Source organism: Lepeophtheirus salmonis, chromosome 7 (assembly GCF_016086655.4).
Source record: "Lepeophtheirus salmonis chromosome 7, UVic_Lsal_1.4, whole genome shotgun sequence".
Taxonomy (NCBI): Eukaryota; Metazoa; Arthropoda; class Copepoda; order Siphonostomatoida; family Caligidae; genus Lepeophtheirus; species Lepeophtheirus salmonis.
Window position 1 is genome coordinate 13,143,123 of NC_052137.2, and position 18,867 is coordinate 13,161,989.

The 18,867-nt window shown below is 30.7% G+C and overlaps 1 protein-coding gene and 1 long non-coding RNA gene across 2 annotated transcripts; both read right to left on the reverse strand.

Moving 5' to 3' along the window:
* Positions 1 to 10,436: 10,436 nt before the first annotated feature.
* On the reverse strand, positions 10,437 to 13,131 carry LOC139905954 (uncharacterized). The gene is made up of 4 exons (XR_011781123.1): positions 12,845 to 13,131; positions 12,668 to 12,724; positions 12,131 to 12,604; positions 10,437 to 12,028 (listed from the first exon to the last, which is right to left on the reverse strand). It is a non-coding gene; the product is annotated as an uncharacterized lncRNA (long non-coding RNA).
* A 5,157-nt stretch (positions 13,132 to 18,288) lies between these two features.
* LOC121121801 (zinc finger protein 706) lies at positions 18,289 to 18,791 on the reverse strand. Its single transcript, XM_040716777.2, has 2 exons — positions 18,648 to 18,791; positions 18,289 to 18,571 (listed from the first exon to the last, which is right to left on the reverse strand). The coding sequence occupies exons 1-2, from the start codon at positions 18,789 to 18,791 to the stop codon at positions 18,482 to 18,484; spliced, it is 234 nt and encodes a 77-aa protein (XP_040572711.1). The 3' UTR covers positions 18,289 to 18,481.
* Positions 18,792 to 18,867: the final 76 nt, after the last annotated feature.

Sequence of the window (18,867 nt, forward strand, 5' to 3'; positions counted from 1 at the left end):
TAAAATCTTATTTGAATTCATATATATATTTATTGAGAGAATGATTGCTTCAGAGGGAGATACTAACACCACGACGACATATGAAAAAATGAACAAAAAAGAAGAAAGAGCACACGCAACAGCCGTTTTTCCTTTTCTAATTTTTAAAAGTAGTTTTTTCATTATAAACATGTCAACTCTAATTATTATATACTTATGCTCCGTTTCCAAAAGGACAGGAATACAATTTCTTGTTGATCCCTCATCTTATATATAATATATATGTTGTGTAAAAGTTGTGAAGTCTCTACAAGTTACAACTTGATTAAACAAATTGTACAAGTGACAATTTCTCCGTATTCAAATGCAATATTGAATCACAGCATGGGTCATTCTAATTACTAACTATACATTGTGACCATCATTTCCTTTTGACTATTAAAATTACATGGTTATTATGTGTTTATGACTAATATAACTGTGAACATTTCAACTTTATAGTGTGCCACAGAATACAATATTATTTAAATGGTAAAAAATGGCACCATATATATTGATCATAGATGAAATATTGAATAACTGCATGAGCCCATCCCAAGTACTGTCAATCCTTATAAATAAAATTACACAGCCGGCATCAAAGTAGTACTCTACAAGTTGTCTTGCAACATTGACTCCTTTCATCCGCTATTTAGATCAAAGGGAAATTAACTGCCCCGTCCAGAAAGGTCTGAATGTTCTCGAAACTTCACTTTTGTCTGCAACTTAGGTACCGGATTCTTTCTGATACTTAAAGGTAGGAGCCAAATTTTAATGGGAGAAAAACGAAAATGTTCTTTCTGTCGAGTGACCATTTTTTATTTGATTGTAGCATAATTGTATTTTTGTACAAACATGTTGGAAATCTTGTACACGAACATTACGACTTTTATCATTTGAAGAAAAACTGTATGTATAAAAACTTATAAACGCCATTATCATAAATGTTCACCAGATTTAATATGTAAAGACGAGCTCCTCGGAGAACGATCTTTCTGGAGTATTATCCGTTGTGAAGCTACACATAAATGTTTTAAAAGTGATATACTGCTTTTAGCTGCTATTATTTCAACAATTATTTTCCAAAAGGTAATTTTAGCCTTTGTATTGCTTCGATATTTTTGTTGACTGGATTTTATAGCATTATGTTACTATAGTTCCTTTTTCTTTTGACATTCAATTATAAGTATTTATCTGTTTATGAGATAAAAATGTACTTATTTTGCTGTGCAACTCTAATTAAATATTTATATTTTCTTTGTTTGTGATGCTTTGATTTTAAAATTTGAAATATAGATACGCCTTTTGGCCAAGAAAAAAAAAAGATATTGATCATGTAAAAAACATTTCATGTTATTTGTTTATATAATATGAAAGTGAGGAAAATTGAATCAATAAAATATTTCTTATTGTTCGTTATTGTTCCAAATTCGTTTTCGTCACTCTGGCAAATTATTCAACAGAGCAAAAAATTTAATTATCTATGTGTAGATATGGATTTTGAAATTTTTTCATAATATTTAATATTTGAAATTTTTTCATATTTAATTTTTGAAATTTTTTCATAATATTTAATTTTTGAAATTTTTTCATAATATTTAATTTTTGAAAAACAAATTCTAAAAATTAAATTTTATTTGAAGAGCTATAGATTTTGCAAATTTTTTTCCAAAAAATTTAATATTTGACTTATTTTTCTTTATAAATTTAATATTTGATTTTTTTTTTTTTCCAAAAAATTTAATTTTTTGTGAATTACTATGGATTTTTGAAACTTTCTCAAGAAAAAAACTTCAAAAATTCCAAGAACCATATACCCCCCTCAAAATAAAAATATAATCCTGCGAACGCCCCTGGGTCAGCATCAAGAATGGGGGCTCAGGCCTAGAAATGTTTTAGAGCAAAATAGCATTTGTTGAAGATAAAAAGTAAAATATTGAAAATCTCGTTAAATTTTAGTCCAGGTTGTTAATCATTCATGAATCTGTGAGATTTTTTTGGATTTTTTTGTACAAACATTTTAATTTTTGTGTCCAGTAATAAGTAAATAATCGCCTATTACGACTACGAATACAAAGAAAAAGGAACACGGGGCCAAAGAAAGAGAATATCTGTAAATATAATGTAATATTTTTTCTGACAGATTCATAAATGACAAGAGACTAAAATTTAACAGATTTTGAATATTTTACTTTTTAAATTCAACAAATACTATTTTGTAATTTATAATATTTGCTTTTAAACGTTTCTAAGCCTGACCCCCCTCCCCCAATTCTTGATGCTCACTGCCTTTGCAAAACTTAGTAGGAAGTCTAATGATTGTGGGTAATTTGATTATTAAATAATTCATGGCAAGCAATATGATGATTAAGGATTTTATTAAGGTACAATTTCATAGTAATCAATTTGATAATCCAGTGTAGGGATGTCCAATCAGTGGATTGCAGCCTGTCTAATGTTTAATTGTGGTCCACTACTCATTCTTACTTCAATTAGTAATTTTTAGCAAAATTGTCGCATACCATCAAAACGCGTAGAACGCTCATAATACGAACAAACATTGAAAAATATTTGACAGTATCTTATATTTTCTGACACTCTAACAAGGTTGCCAGATTAGCTTTTTTAAGCAGTTTGGTCTTGAAGAATTAGATTTGGCCTTCTTTTACTTTTGGTCTAAAATTGAAAAAAATTGTATTTAATAGTTGTTGTTTTTTTAAACATTTTTCAAGGAATTTAACTTAATAGGTTCTGAGGACCATTAAAATATTAAAAATTTTATAAATCTAATCATAAAATATTATTCTATTTTAGCTAAAATTATCAAGAATTATGATACACAACTCATTAAATGGGAAAAACAACTGCTTAAATGGTCACAAACAACGGGAGTAGTAGCTTTGGATGGTTCGCAACTAGTTTGTCTGACATTAGTTTCTTCACTTAAAGACTTGGGTATGATCATTAAGTTTTCCAATATTACTTTTTTATCACTTAAGGATTAGCTATGGTTGATAAGCCCCAAGAAATGGTATTCAAAAAACTCATAAAAGGCAAAAACAACTGCTTAAATGGTCACAACCACGGGGGTAGTTACATTGGGTGTAGCATTATAATTAGCAATTGTGCGTACCCTTCATGATAATAGTATGTTGTTATACAACCATAAATAACCGGGGGGAAATCTTTTTTTGATGCTCTCAATAAGGAGTAATATCGCCGGACATTACTACATAATTAGCTTTTGCTCTAAATCTTTACGATGTCATGTTAGAAAACTACATTAAATCAAGAATGGTTTGAATTGTCTTATCAGTTATAAAGGAGTCTTATTTTTATATCTGCGATAAGTAATTTAAGGTTATTAAAATTTGACTGTATGGATTAACTTTTCTTTTTTAGATAAACATGAAATAAATGAAAGTGGGATTCTAAAAGCTGTTCGTACTAAGATTGGAAGAAGATATGGATTTAAATCTAACATTATTTTATGATTTTGATATGTACTTTATTATTAATAATTATTTAGAGCTCATCGATATCTATCTTGTGCACAATTGTATTTCCATATTAGGGAAAAATGAGTGATAATCTTTTTGATAAAACTCCACATCTGGATTGTGTTTAACAACTTAAAATTATGACATATTTATCTGAATTCATGTCAGAACAAGAAAATATTATTTGACGATCAATCTATTATTTCAATCTTATGTACTTATAATTTATTGTTATTACGAGTTATATGATTAAAATTGTTTAACCTTGTATATTTAACATAAATGTATGATGGTTTATTTTTTAGTATGTAAATTATATTTAATTTAAGCCTTCTATTTTAAACTTGGAACTTCAAATATATCTCGAAATACTCTTACTTTGTCGTTTTATTAGTTATTCTTCTGAGAATATGGTTCATAATGAATTACAATTTCATGGAGTGTAACGTTTTCAAATCTACTGTAACGGATAAACCCCGTCTAAGTCAATTATACGTAGTATATCTTTATTAAACAAATACTTTCGTTATGCCCTCAAAAATCATAATAAAGTAGGTATTTGATAAATACTGATGTGATTATCAGTGAGAAAACAGAAAGTAAAAAAAACAATGATCCCATATGTTTTCTCCCCCCCTTTCAAAACTTGCAGTTTTATTTGACAATATTATCAACTATACTTATTAGTTATTACTTTGTTTATTTGTCAAAAGGACAACATTATGAATAGGGATGGGCATGGAGCAAGTAACGTGTAAAATCTTTTTATGTGGAACATATGGTTTTCGTTTCGTTGATATTTAAGTATTCATTGATATAAGATATACTGATACATCTATTATTCTTACACGTCTCTTATTTATTATCTCGACCATACTGACTCCTCTACTTATGTCTTAGTTAAGGTCCAGCTAACCTAGTCAGACACAACTCATATTATTTCAAATATTGTTCCTTAGTCATGGCTAATATTTGTTTGATTTACATTAATTCACAAACACGAGCGTTACAAGGCTTTTTTTTTTAGAAAACTTTGACAATTTTGAACTAACAAATATTAGAAAAGGAAATTTTGACAATCTCGATGATTTCAAATTATGACAAAAATAGAATTTTATCATTTTTTGGCTAAAAAATGTTGTCTTTTCGTCACATTTGACAACAAGATTTTAGCTGGGGAGAAAAGGGGTGTAACATCTCCAGACAGGATGTAAAAAGGAAGACTTCCCAACTCCCTAATATAAATGATATTAAGTATTCATTTATATCCCTCTTGAGTAATACAACTCGCCTGACTTAACTCTAAAGTTAATAAACATGATAATAACTTGGACTTTAGTACTTTTAGCTTGAGCACATAATACTTGAGTACTCCTATAACAATTCATTTATTCATTTCTTGTAGATAAGAAAGCTATACATAGTAAAAAATAAAACGTGATAGGAAATGCAAACAAGTTAAAGAAGAAATAAACGTAATGTATCTTTTGATGAATATCAAATATGTTTTATTTGATGAATCTATTGAATTGATAATAATATAATGTTTAAAAAACTCAACTAACAACATATCAAATTATGATAGAGTATTTGCTGATTCCATGATTCTGTAAACTTATTAGTATTTGCATTACTTTAAAAAATATATTTTTTAGATAATATTAGGAGACTCTTCAGTAGGGAAACAGTCGGATTGTATCAGTCCCGTCCAGTCATCCACTGGGATTGTTTTAGAGAGGACACTTGGCCAAGTCAGGCGCCTGACTGAGACCCCACACTGAATATAACTTTTGTAAGAATTAAAGTAATTGTGGAAGATGTATTTTTTTTTTTTTAGCAAGAAATAATCATTGCTAAAGAAACGTTATTATATGAAATACTAGCAGAGGATGCCCGCGTTACGGGGCTGAATACAGGATAATATAAACAAAGGATGAAGGTAGAACAAAAGAAACAGAGAGAAGAGGGGAAAGCCAGAGAGCAGGAGAGAGATATTGAAAGAGATCAGGGAAAGAAGGTTTTATTTAGGTCAAAAACAGTGTCTTAATTACTCTGGGGGCCCCAAAAAGTATAATAGGGGCGTTGTTATCTCCCAAAATTTCAAAATGTATCTTAGAAACACAAAAAACTTGTGAACGGAACGCTGAACAGAACGGATTCATAAACGCTTAAAATGAGGTTTTAATTTTTTTTGAAAATGTTATCCACGGGAAAAGTATCTTAGAGGGATCTAAAGCCTCCGCCCCTGCAGACGCCCCTGATATTAATATTCATGTATATGTGAATTAACCACTCTAAAAAGTAAGTAACTATTATTATTGCCCCTTTTACGTAGTGATAATTTAATTTATCTTCTACTCAATCAAACACATTCTCACGCTCTTTGTTTTTTATTTTTGTCTGTAATTTTTTGTATGGATTTAAAGTACTTCACATTCAGTGGATATTTGAGTTAGATTTAATATATTAATATTCTTAAACTTTAACGTTACCGGTTGCAATCAAGGTTAATAGTATTTTTAATCATCTTGGCTCCAATGTATTTTTTCAAGGTCACCTACATGTCGGGGTTTAGTTAAAAAAACATTATTTATTTTTATGAAAAATACACGAATCATTAAAGCTTGATTAATTTTTTTAATGATTCCCATAGATATTCTAGAAACAAAAAATGCTTTGGCGCCCCAGACAAACATGAAAGCGTTCTCGTTTTTCTACATTCAATTTAATTTAGCAATATCATTTGGAGTGTCCGAATTTTTTATGTAGAAAAAAAACTGTATAGCTTCATTATTATTCATTACTAGTGTATGTATGTATAATATTACAAGCCTTGTACTACCTTATAATTGGAACGCGGAACGGAACGAAAATAATGGCTGAACGCTGAACGAAAAATTGAACGGGACGCTGAACAGAACGCCAAAATAGCAGAACACTTACAAGCTGGCTAAAAAAGGACACAATAAAGCCTGTCCTGTCTATGTTATCGGTATTTAGTAAACGACCCAAATTTTATTAGACCCTATAACAGGCTTCTTTTTTACTCTTGTTACAGTAAAGTAAGAGAGAATGGGGTAATATGGATGACAGATGATTAAAATGAAGTTTTTCCAGAAATCTATGCACTGATTCCTCCTTTTTCTTTTAATGATGCAATATTGCATAATTTTCAGTTATAGAAGAAACATGCTCTGAATTTGTTTCTTTCCTGAAGTAGAGCCACATCGCAAGTAAAATATTATTCGTAATTAAATAAAAGTAATTCATAAGACAAATTTCAATTTAAAAAATATTTGTACCACAATTTGGATCCAACAAAGAATTCAGAAGCTTTATGTAAGCAATTATTAATATTACATTTTTGAATCATGTGTCTCCCAGAATAGTCGAGTAATGTCACTGTTATAACTAAAGGATAATTGAGAGTTTTATGTCATGCCTTTCCGTTAAGAAATGTCTTAGGCCGGTCTGAGCAAAGGGCAAGGAGATAAATTTAGTATGATCAACCCATTTTTCGAGTTACGACTCTGAATAGGTTTATAAGTGGTTTCAAAATTTTTGGAGTGACCATATGGACACAAATGACTGTGACTGGCTCTGGTGAGATTTCTCCTCATGAAATCATTGACAAAGTCCATGATATTGGGATGGATGACAGAAGAGTGAGGTTACGTGAGATTGTCAGTGCTGTGGGCATCTCTTGACTTTTTTGTGGGGCAATTTTGGGCGTTTTTCTTGTAGCTTGCTTTTATAACTGTCCAAATATGATTAATCTTATTTCTTGTGAATCCAAAAGACACATTGACCATAATCGTTTCCGCTGATTTATCGATTTAAACGAATGCCAAACAGAAAGAAATTGGCCGATTCCCCCCTTTCCCTTTAGAAAATGAGATCAATGCAATTTTAAGACAGACGTCAGGGACGTCACGTGAGGTCCCGGACGTCCCTTTCGGTATGTCTATGTTTGGGGCTATGTACAAAGTACGTACGCAGTAGGAGGGGAGAGGGGTTTTAGAAAAGCAAAAGCATGCGTATATATTTTGTACATTATCCCTTTCTACTATGAATAACTTCTCAAACTCAACGTCTTCTATAGAGTCACACATACGACATAACCTAAAAACAAGACTTTGTACGCAATAAGTGTATCAGGAAAAATAAGAACGAGTTATTCAAACTTATTTACAATTACATACATAAATTACATACTATAAATGATTAAAGTTGTTAACAATTTTAATATCGTGTTGTTACTTAAAAGTTTAGTTGATATTATCAAAAAAAATATATCTTAACAAATCGTAGGAAGATGGATTGAAGGACTGTAATCCCCGCCCTCCTGAAGAAACTTTTGCTTTTTGTTAGATTTTTGGAAAAAAAAGATTTGCTTTGGTCATGATAAAAAAATTTGAAATTTGGATTATTGGAAAAAATTTCGAAAAAATTTAATATTTGAAATTTATTTCTTTAAAAATTAATTTTGTGAGAATACCTATTGATTTTTGAATTTTTTTTTTTTTTTTTTGAAAAAATTTAATATTCGAAGTTTAATTTTTGATTTTTCTCAAAAAAATTTAATTTTTTGTGAATAGGCTAGGATTTTAGAATTTTTTTTCTCAAAAAATGAATTTTTGTGTGTAGCTGTGGATTTTTGATTTTGAATAGCTATTATTTTTGAAAGTTTTTCCAAATTTGTAGATTTTTTTCCAAAAAAAATCCCTGATTCAAAATAGTATAAAGTTTTCAAATGTATAGATAACAGGGCAATCGCTCTGTCCCAACCTCTTTCGATATTGCTGGTCATTCGCATAGTCTTGATGTTCGACATACTTAGGTCAAATCCGACAAAAAAATTGAAATTTCTTCCTTCAAATCTTAATAAGATCGGGCTTGCAAGAATTTTCAACCTGATGTATTATACCAACTGCTGGGCAAGACAGACAATTTTTACAAAACACGCAACCATTCATAGTCTATGGCGTCACTATTGATATAATTTTAAATATTTTGTATTGTAACGAATGCCGGGCAAGAAAAACAGATTTTGACAAAACATGCAACCACTCATCTACCTTGACGTCAATATTAAAAGGGTGGTGGAAATCGAACCTCAGTCGTACACACGTTATGGTATAACCTTGTATTTCTATTAACCTTGCCTTGTTCCAAGTTTTCTTTATGTCATATATCATGTCATATTTTTTTAATAACAAATGATTATTACCATCGGTGATCTACCAATGAGTAAGTACGGAATGAAAATATAAAGTGTTCACCCACAATAAATTTTATTTGAGTGTCTAAGCGAAGAACATTTTTATCTTAATGTATCAAAATTACCAAGCTATAAAAACGTTTTGTTATGTTATTTAGTAAACCTTAAAAATATGGAGATACAGATTTCTGGCACATTATGTTCTTGAAAATCACACGTAGTTGAGTTTGCCGTCAGAAATGATTTTTTTAGTGAAAGCCCTGACGGAAGTAAAGGCAGAATTAATGAAGCAAGAAACGGGGACGTAAAGAAAATTAATTAAAATTATGTTCAAGTCTAAAATGTCGTATTAAAACAGTTAGTAGTATTGGCAAAACAAATTAAAAGTTCCTGGAAACCTCTATTCCTTTTGGATGTACACTGGGATGGAAAACTCATGGAAACTCTTGAAAAACTTATTTGATTGTTAGAAAAATTACACATACTTGTTTTGGGAAATGAAGGAGTAAAATGACTTTGTTTTCCTGCCTTCTGACACAAAACAATCTATCTACTCAGACAGAGAATTTCAAATAGTACTTTTAATGTATTGAGTGATTGGAAAGGTATTTTGAGAGGCTTAAATAGACATAGAACTAGATTTAGATAACTGACTTGTCAAAATGCATTGGGTAAGATGATTGGAAGCTATTTCGAATATTAAATATCAGTTCGAATTTTTGATAGACACCTGTATCTAAATGGAACTCAAATGGTAGCTATATTAATATAAAAAGGATCTTGAAAAACCTATTTGTTATAAATGATACCGCGGAGAGGAGAGTAAAGCTTTGCAATGGCTATATAAACACAGTTCAAAAAACAAGATAAAGCTTTTAAAACATACTACCAGTAGTTAATAATTGCCAAACTATGGACAAAATCAATTGGATAACAAAAGATGGTATCTAACTCAGTTTGTACTTAAAACCTATATTGAAAGAAAATATAAATTATTCAGATTTTAAACAAAATAGGTACCATTTATGTTATGTAATAAAATGAAAATAATCCATTATGTTTAATCTCAATGTGTCAAATCATTGCAAAATTTTGAACAGTTGCTCTAAGAGTTTACTCAACAGTATTTGAAGAACTGTTACAATACTTGTCATTACTTTTCTGATGCACTTCATCCTTTTAAATTAACAAATTGTAAGCATAGTGTAGAAAACAAAAATAACGTCGATATCATTCTCCCTAATCTTTGCTGGTATAAATATATTCAAACAAGTGATCGAATAGATTTAAATCCTTTTCGCCTTTCTCCCTAGACACAGTTGATTGTAGCTGATCTAATGAAACGTCTGAGCATTATTCTTTCTCTCCTCCATAACATTCTTCAAATTGTCAGGATGAACATCTTGATTTTCGGTTTCTTTTTTTTAACTTGCCCATTCTACAATGGATTTTTATCCTTACTTATAACTTATACAATTTCAACTCCACCCCCTTTCTACATGCGTACATACTTTGTAGATTGCCCCTTATGAAATAAAACCATCAAATTTCTCCCCCAGTACACAGCCGAAACAAAAAGATCCTGTGGACGCCCCTGTAAGTGCTTATCAGTTGACCTGAATGACATTTTATTTTTATTACTAGAAAAGTATCTAAATACCAATATCAATTTTGGTACCTGAATCGGTACAAAAATATTTATATCTTTACAACTCTAATGTATATTTGAGATTATATATTTTATATTAGGATAAAACAAATTTGTACATGTATTTTTAGTTAGCTCAGGGATTAAAAATGTAAAATGTTACTCTACAATTATTGTTGTGTCAGTCCTTCTTTAGGATTGGAGTCTGCAGTGCCGTTTTAGTGAACTGAATCACTTGAATCAGTTCACTAAAATGATTCGTTCACCGAATCAGTTCTAAGACCATTCCCCCGTCCAATAAAAATAATTTTCTATTTTAGAAACGCGACGGCGGTTGAGTTTAATCTACCTTGAGGCTTTGCACTTCAATGCAGAACCCGTGGGCCAAGGTGTATTATAGGATATTACAATGATACCTTTCAATGAATCAGTTCTTTTAAAGATTCCTTTCTATTAATGATTTGTTCTTTTAAAGATTCATTTATTTTCATGATTCGTTCTTTTAAAGATTCAGTTCTTTTGATGATTCGTTCTTTTAAAGATTCAGTTCTTTTGATGATTCGTTCTTTTGGTGAATCAGTTTTTTGTTAAAACAGTTCAGTTGGTGAGTTGGTGACTTTGCAGTCGTTCGTGCGCGCGAATTAGAGTTCACTCAAAGTAGCAAGATAATGAACTACTGTACGATACTTGAATATATTCATATTTCATAATAACTTAACAAAAAAGTCAATGTAGATAGAAATATTTGATTGAGGTGGAGTGATATATTATTCTATATATGGGAAACTTATGGTATAAACGAACAAATCACTCGGGTTGTGGGAATCGTGTTTTGCGCAAGCGTGCCCACAAATACAACTTCAACTATCTGGTTCCTCTGTTTTCTTTCAGGCACAAACAAACATTTATTCATAATGGCCAATGGGTAATTTCGAACATACTTCTAAGATATTTTAGTTTTTTTTCATAAAGTGATTTGAAATGACTCATGCAAATTTAAATCATTAATTTTTTAATAAAGTTCGAAGATTTCGGCTTTATACAGCGGTATAAAGATTAGCCGGTATAATCTTTTAGATCAAGGAGTTTTGAATACGGGCTACTATCATTAGTGTCCAAAATAACAAAACTAAGACAATCCGAACAAACAGACTGATAAGTCTTAATATGGTTTAAAATATAACATGCAATATAATATAAAACATCAGTTTGCTGTTCAGACAACACAGTATCTTCTTCTAGCAGAAGAGTTAGTTGGAAGATCCATTTTCCTTCATTAACTGACATAAAGCAGTATTTCTTAGATACTGATTTGAGCCTGTAACTATGTTGGAGTTGGGCTCTTGTACCTAATAAGGCTGAATAAATTTTCCACTGCATCTTGAGTAAATCTTCCAGTTAAAATTAATGGAAATCCTTCATGAAGGAGTTCCTTGTGCAACTGAAGGATGGAAGTTGTCGACAAATTGATACCAGTTTGCCATAGCTTCCAATAACCTTTTTTTCCTACAATTTTGATGACTAAAAGTCATGAGTTCGAACCAGGAACGAATCAGATCAGTAAATTCTTCCATTAATAAGATTGACCCATCAGACTCCTGGATTGTTGAATAACTCTACCCTGACGAACCACAAGCAAATCTGAAAAGTGTATTAAACCATTACAAATTCATAAGAAAGGACATAGCTTCAAAATAAGGCATAAAAGAATCGTTAATTCATTTATTCTATTTATTTGTTTACCTTAATTTTAGGGTTTTTTTAACTGTTGGACTAGACCAATTGATTCTAGAGTTATTTCCTTTCTTAGACAAACATCTTAATTGATCTTCATTCAAGAATACTTCAATATAGGTTTTGCGACAAAAATGAGCCTAAAACAATAAATATGATAAAACTAATAGACTACTGTATCATTTACAGATACCACCTTTTGACATTGACATTATTGAACCCTTGTTCATGTCAAGTTTCGCTTGAAAATGCTGTATTTTTGCAGATAAAGATTTATTTGGCGCTACTAAATTGATACAATTAGAGCATGGTACGTATGTGAAAACTTCAATCTCAGGAGCTTCTTTTATAAAAATATCTGATGAGAATGGGTTTTGAACTTCGTGATCAGAATAATCTTCCTTATTTGATGTCCCATGTGTTTTAGCATACGAATGTTCTAACATTAGAATTCTTTGCTTCCTTTGAAGTCCTTCTGCGTCTCTGTTTCGGTTAAACGATTTTTATCTTAATATGTTCAAATAAAGTAGGAATTGCATTATGTACCAAACACCGCCGTCCTTCTGAAGACTTCCGCAGAAACATTGATTCTTCAAAATGACCCTAAAGCGAATAATTTAAGTATGAATAATTATAATGTGGAGCCCAGTGACATCTTTATAAAACAACCCATTAAATTAATTTTCCCATCCCTCAGATAGTAAAAAATGTTGATTATATTACTTGGCAAATTCTTGAGTCTTTGGGGGGAATCAAATTCGCACGTTTGATGGCATTGATCCACAACTTCCTACGATGATTGTTTTTAGAAAAATTTAACATTTTCTTGGGCGATAAGGCAGGAAACTGTTCAGTCAAAATTGATATATTTTTACACTACACTACACGATACCATTATGAGCAATATATTCTAATTAATAAGTATGGCCAAATTAAAACAAAAATAATTAAACTATGCTCACAAAGTAGTACATAAATTGAATTAAAACCCTTTAAAATTGTCTGATGACAGCCGACAATTTTAAGCCAATCATCAAAGAGAAGATAAAAACATGTTCTTCTTCTACTAATTGTCCATTATTTCCCTTGAGTCCTTTATTTTACTAAAAAGAGTCGTTCAAACGAACGAATAGTTGCGAACGACACAGAACTAGAACCGAGTCTTCAAGACCGGTCCCGAGGACTGGTCCTAAGACTGGACTGAACTTGACCGAATAAATAAGGACTGGCAATACACTACCTACAACCATGAATAATGATCATGCATTTACCTCAGACTCAGTAAAGTTCTGGCAGGGAGTACCAAGGGGACCATGCTCTCCTCCTTCTCCGACTAATATTACAGGGGCAGATAAAATTCTGCAATCAAAAAAGATTAATAAATAGCCAAACGAAAATTAGTCTTTTATAAATAAATAGAAGATCAAAAATTGTTTTAATAAATCTAAAAAACTCATGTCAAATTAATGCATAATATATGTCCTCCAAGTACGTAAAATTAAGAGAAACAAAAAAATTAACGTGGTCACCCTGAAAATTTGAAGAATGTTCGGAAGGAGACCAACTTAACTGTCATGCCGGTTTATTAGATCAGCTGCAAGCAGCCGTGAGAAGAGGGAGGCGGGAATCACAGCCAAACCAATGAATGGATTTTACTCAAATTTTTCATGAAGATATAATTTATTATATCATATAACAGAATAATTTAAAGAAGGAAAAACGCCCTCATTGACCTAACGAGGGATAGATTTTACCTTCTGTAAGGACCGGCAAATGGGACTACACTGGATGGGATCGGACTAAGCCGCGGTCCTCTAACACTAATTAAGACCATTGTTAATATCAACTATCTGTTATATAATTTTTAATTTATTTTGGGGGCATGCTTACTTCAGAGGAAGAATTTAATACGACCTATTAAATAATGAAAAAACACAACACCCGCCGTTCTACCTCTTTTAATTTCTAAAATTAGTTTTTTCATTATAAAAAATCGCATCCCTTCCAATGATTAGTGATGCTAATCGATCGACTTTTCTTAGTTCGCCGTGTGTTCCCAGCTTTAGATCAAAAAAAGAAGAAACGATGGAAATAGTGAGAAAATTAAGAAGGAATAGTGTTTTAAGGACTAATTTGTGGAGGTAAGAAATCACAGGTTGATGACTTCATTTCAAAAGACTAGTTACGCCACTCATGCTCAAGATCTCAATAGAGGCTTAAATCATGAAAAATGTAATAAACACAATCAATAGAACACGGTGTTACCGCACTAACACAAAAATAACCTATGTATTTTGCTTTTAGTGTCGATTCCTTCGTCTCACTTGATGCGTCTTAGCTATTTCTTCAAATATTATTTTTCATAAATAAACGAAGTAATAAGTCGTTCTATAATTATGCTTTGTTTCCAAGAGAAAATGAATACAATTTCTTGTTGATCTCTCATCGTATATATATTTATATATTTGGGCATCTTATTATTTCTATAAAGACATTTTTGGCAATCATATAGAAATACAAATGTATAGCTACGCTTGTAATAAAACAATACTAATTAATATTATAATACTCTATCGAATAAAATACTACTTGGGATTTTAATATAATCAAATTTATGTACCTAAGTAATTCATTTTAAAAATTGTGGACAAATAATATGACAATAATAGTCTGGGATTACTTAACAGATAAATAGGAGTTGGTATGATTGACTTATTTGGCTAACTACCAGACGATTTTGGCCTTTTTCTGCTTCTTTTCCCGAGGAAATGTTACGTGATACATTTAAGGTAAGGACGTGTCAAATTGTCATGGGGACCACGTTAATGGTTTTTTTATCATACCGTTGGATTGAATTTTTGTACGAATAAACTGAAGGCAATAATAGAATTTATCTATGAGTGCAGAATCCAAAACTGATCTCAGTTTTTCTCTCAGTCATCTTAATTCTGAATTATCTGGTATTATAGTAGTTCGGGACTATAATCGTTCAGAAGGATATTTTACTCTCAAAACAATGCCCAAATTAAAAAGGATTAATAAAATCAAATTTAAAAATATTCATCTCCAAGGATTTTTGTTCCATTTTGTATCTTCAAGTGATCCCATTTTGAAATATTAAAATTATCTTTTAACTGTGAATGGATCACTTTATTGTTTCGATCCTGGTACCTAATTCCCAAGGAAGGAGTCCACTCTACTCCATTATGAGGTCTGATTGTTTTACTCGGAGGAATTCTCCTCCGCTATCCCTCGTGGAATTCAGAATCCGAATTCGAACATCTCTTGTGATGGATTATGAAATTAGAAGTATCTTACTTCGATTGCCTCGATCTTCCTTTTACGGGGCATGAGGTAATGAAATTAGGCATTGAAATCTGGAAAAAAATAGAATAATAATATTGACTATTTTCTAGTAGACGACCATAAAAAATGGGATCACTTAAAAATAGAAAAAGGAGCAAAAATCCTTGGAAATGCATAATTTTTAAATATATTTTTTTAAATTATACATTAAATATTTTTTCTATAATATAAGCTATGATATTTCACATCAATATGTATTATGAATAAGTTATAAGTCGTTTTTTCAAGATTTTTCAACCTAAAAATGAAATATATCGAGTTCATAACAAAATACAGTATCAATAAAAACACTTTTTAATCAATAAAAACACTTTTACTTAAGTTTTATTTATCCTACTTTTAATTTGGGGATTGTGAAAAAAAGACTCTGAATGATAATAGTCCCAAATTACTATAATCCCAGATATTTCAGAATTCAGATGATAGAGAAAAATGAGATTTGTTTTGGATTCTGCACGCAAAGATATTTTTTTTTTTTTTTGCTTGAATTCATTTGTACAAAAAGAGAGTTCCCCTGTGTAATCTACTGATTATATACTTACGTATTTTCAAATGCATCCAAAAAAATTATCAAATTGCTTAAAAAGAGAATTCCTAAACTCATTTATCAAATATGATAAGCAAAATTATCATATTTCGTATAATTATATTTTGGGACTTCATATCTCCCATATGAAGTCCCAAAATCAGCTATATCCAAGGACGGGACTTCAAATTCTAGAAGGGTCAGGGCTGCGACAACTGGCAAGGATATTACTTCGAGGATTCACTCTCTTCAAGAATAATGATAAGAGTTTTGGAAAATTAAAAAAACATATATTCAGGTAGTGACTACAAAAAGCATTCTTCCATTATCATATTATTTTCATCAATGAATACGTGTTCTGCTTATTGGAAATTTATGTCCTATTCAGCTAAATGAAGTGCACGTTTTGACATACCCCCCCCTCTTCACTATTAACATTTGGTACACATAATGTACGTACTTTATTATTTATAGCTTGTATTTGCAATTTTAAATCCCCCCTCATTAAAATATTTGATAAACCTTGCTTTTCATAAAAAAAAGGTAATAAAGCAAATTTTGCTTTTTTTTAAAATTATTTGTTAAATTTTGTTTTTCTGAAAAATCATAACGAAAACATCTTGTCAAAACGTACAAGACATTCCCTCCCCCAAAAAAAATCCTAGTAATGACCCTGACCCCTTCGAATGGACTAATAAATTATGGATCAAAGATGAATTTGCCATACATTTAGACATGAATGGATTATATTATAAAACAATATTACGTCGTTAGATATTTTACTATGTAATCCCTTCAAATTTGGATACAATGCTCATTATTAAGATATGAACACAAAAACAACGTACTTTTTCGACACGCTTTAGATGTTTCTATACGCACACTCACACAAATTTTGTACTTATATCAATGAATATAAAATTAATATTATGTGTATACTAAAATAAATATTGTGAAGAGCGTACTACATAAAGCCTACGATTTAAAAAATATATATTCTCATAGCAAACAACACATAGATAACTTGTTTATTGTGTACTATATTCAATAATCTTGTCTGGTCTGTCAGATAAAATTATTGAATTATATAAAACTTATCAAAGTGTCATTCGGTTTTCATCCATGAACTGTAACATACCACCTACGAAATTTAAGACAGAGCGGCCATCTGATTATGGTTAAGAGGTTCAAAAAGTTAACATAATTAAAGTAAGTTTTAAAAAATCATGTTAAAAAAATAATCTTGTTATATTATAATTAAAAAAACAATGGATAACAAGCTATTTTATTTATATTCCATTGTAGAATGGTTTTTTTTATTCTCTTTTACATATACAGTCAACCCTAGTATAACAACCACTTGTTTTAATCGATTACAGAATAGGAAACCAAATTAAGAAGTAATTTGCACTAAGCGGTCACTTTTTAAGTTTGCCTCGTCGAACTGTTGAATACAGGTTTGACTGTAATTTAAAAATGTTCAGTTAATGTAGATTCAAGATGCATCTTACTTGTCATTATATTATATATAAATATATATATAGGATAAGTACTTTTATATCAGAGATCTAAATAATCTATCATTTTTCTCTTCAAGCCGGTTAAGTGATTGATACAGAATGGTTCAAAAGATTAAAGCAGGGATTGCTGCAGCATCCTCACTTGCAGGAACGAAATTCACCGTGGACGATAGAATTAAGAGTTCATGCTACTCAAACTCAAGTAATATGGAGCAAGGGAAAGGGACTTTCTCGAAACATCAAAATTCTTCATTCTTCAAAAGACATGATGATACTATGAAACAAATGCATTTATGGAAATAAAGTTTTAATTCATTTACTCCAAAAGATCCAGTTAGCTTTAGTTTAAGAAAAAAAAAAAAAAACTACTTCGTAATGTTAATCATAACTATACAAATTAAATACTGTCATGCCTTTTAGAGTAACACGCACCGTGCGTTTTTAATAAAATTAATGGTCGACTCTTTAAAATTTGGCCTTCGTTAGAAGGAAAAACTTTTAGCCTTTGAAGAGGTAAATCCAGAAAAGAATGAAAGTAATTTTTATATAGTATACATCAAACATTATATTTCTTGACTGTTTGAATCCACACAAAAATTATTATTAAAAATGAGAGAGAGAGAGAGAGATGTATAATTAGACTATAGTTTCACTCATGGCTATTACTGGAAATAATACTATTGATAATATCTATGAATAGTCCTATCAAATGATCCAGTTTCATTAAAAGCAAACTAAAAATGAAAGGAGAATGATTTGCGACAATAATGAGTTATTATTACATTTCTCATATCCAAAACAAGTCGTTTTCGCATATTATTCAACGTATAAAAATGAAAGAAAATGATGGGGAAAGGTACACGTAAAAAAATGAACAGAGCGTATATATTTGTAGGATTAAATATATAGGTTTATGTGCATGTTGAAGTAGAGAGAAGGTTTCAGAAGTTAGGCATCCTTGAGCTCCTCCGGTAGAGGCAATTTCGAATGTTTATTCTCAAAGTGTTGTCTGTACGTCTTGGGATCAGGCATTTGAGACTGGAACAAAACGAAAAAAACATATGAGCATACTGTCAAAGATGAGTTGAAAATGATGACAGAGTCGATAACGGACCTTACAAACGGAGCACTGGGATTTGAGGGCCACAAGAGCCGCTTTTTTCTGGTCTGAGGATGAATGTCCCGCCTGCTTCTTCATTTTGGCTATTTTTTCCTGAGCCTTTTGTTGAGATTGAATCTTTTGATGACCTCGAGCCATTTTGTCCAGAAAGGCAATCAATCACAGCACACGTCTCTCTTGTAGAAGTATCAAGCCGAAGTTGAAATAACTACTT

Bases quoted from the DNA above. Each gene is read 5' to 3' on its own strand.
- LOC121121801 (XM_040716777.2), bottom strand. From the start codon at position 18,791: ATGGCTCGAGGTCATCAAAAGATTCAATCTCAACAAAAGGCTCAGGAA. The intron at 18,572-18,647 runs GTCCGTTATCGA...GTTTTGTTCCAG, and splicing joins CCCAGTGCTCCGTTTGTAAG to TCTCAAATGCCTGATCCCAA.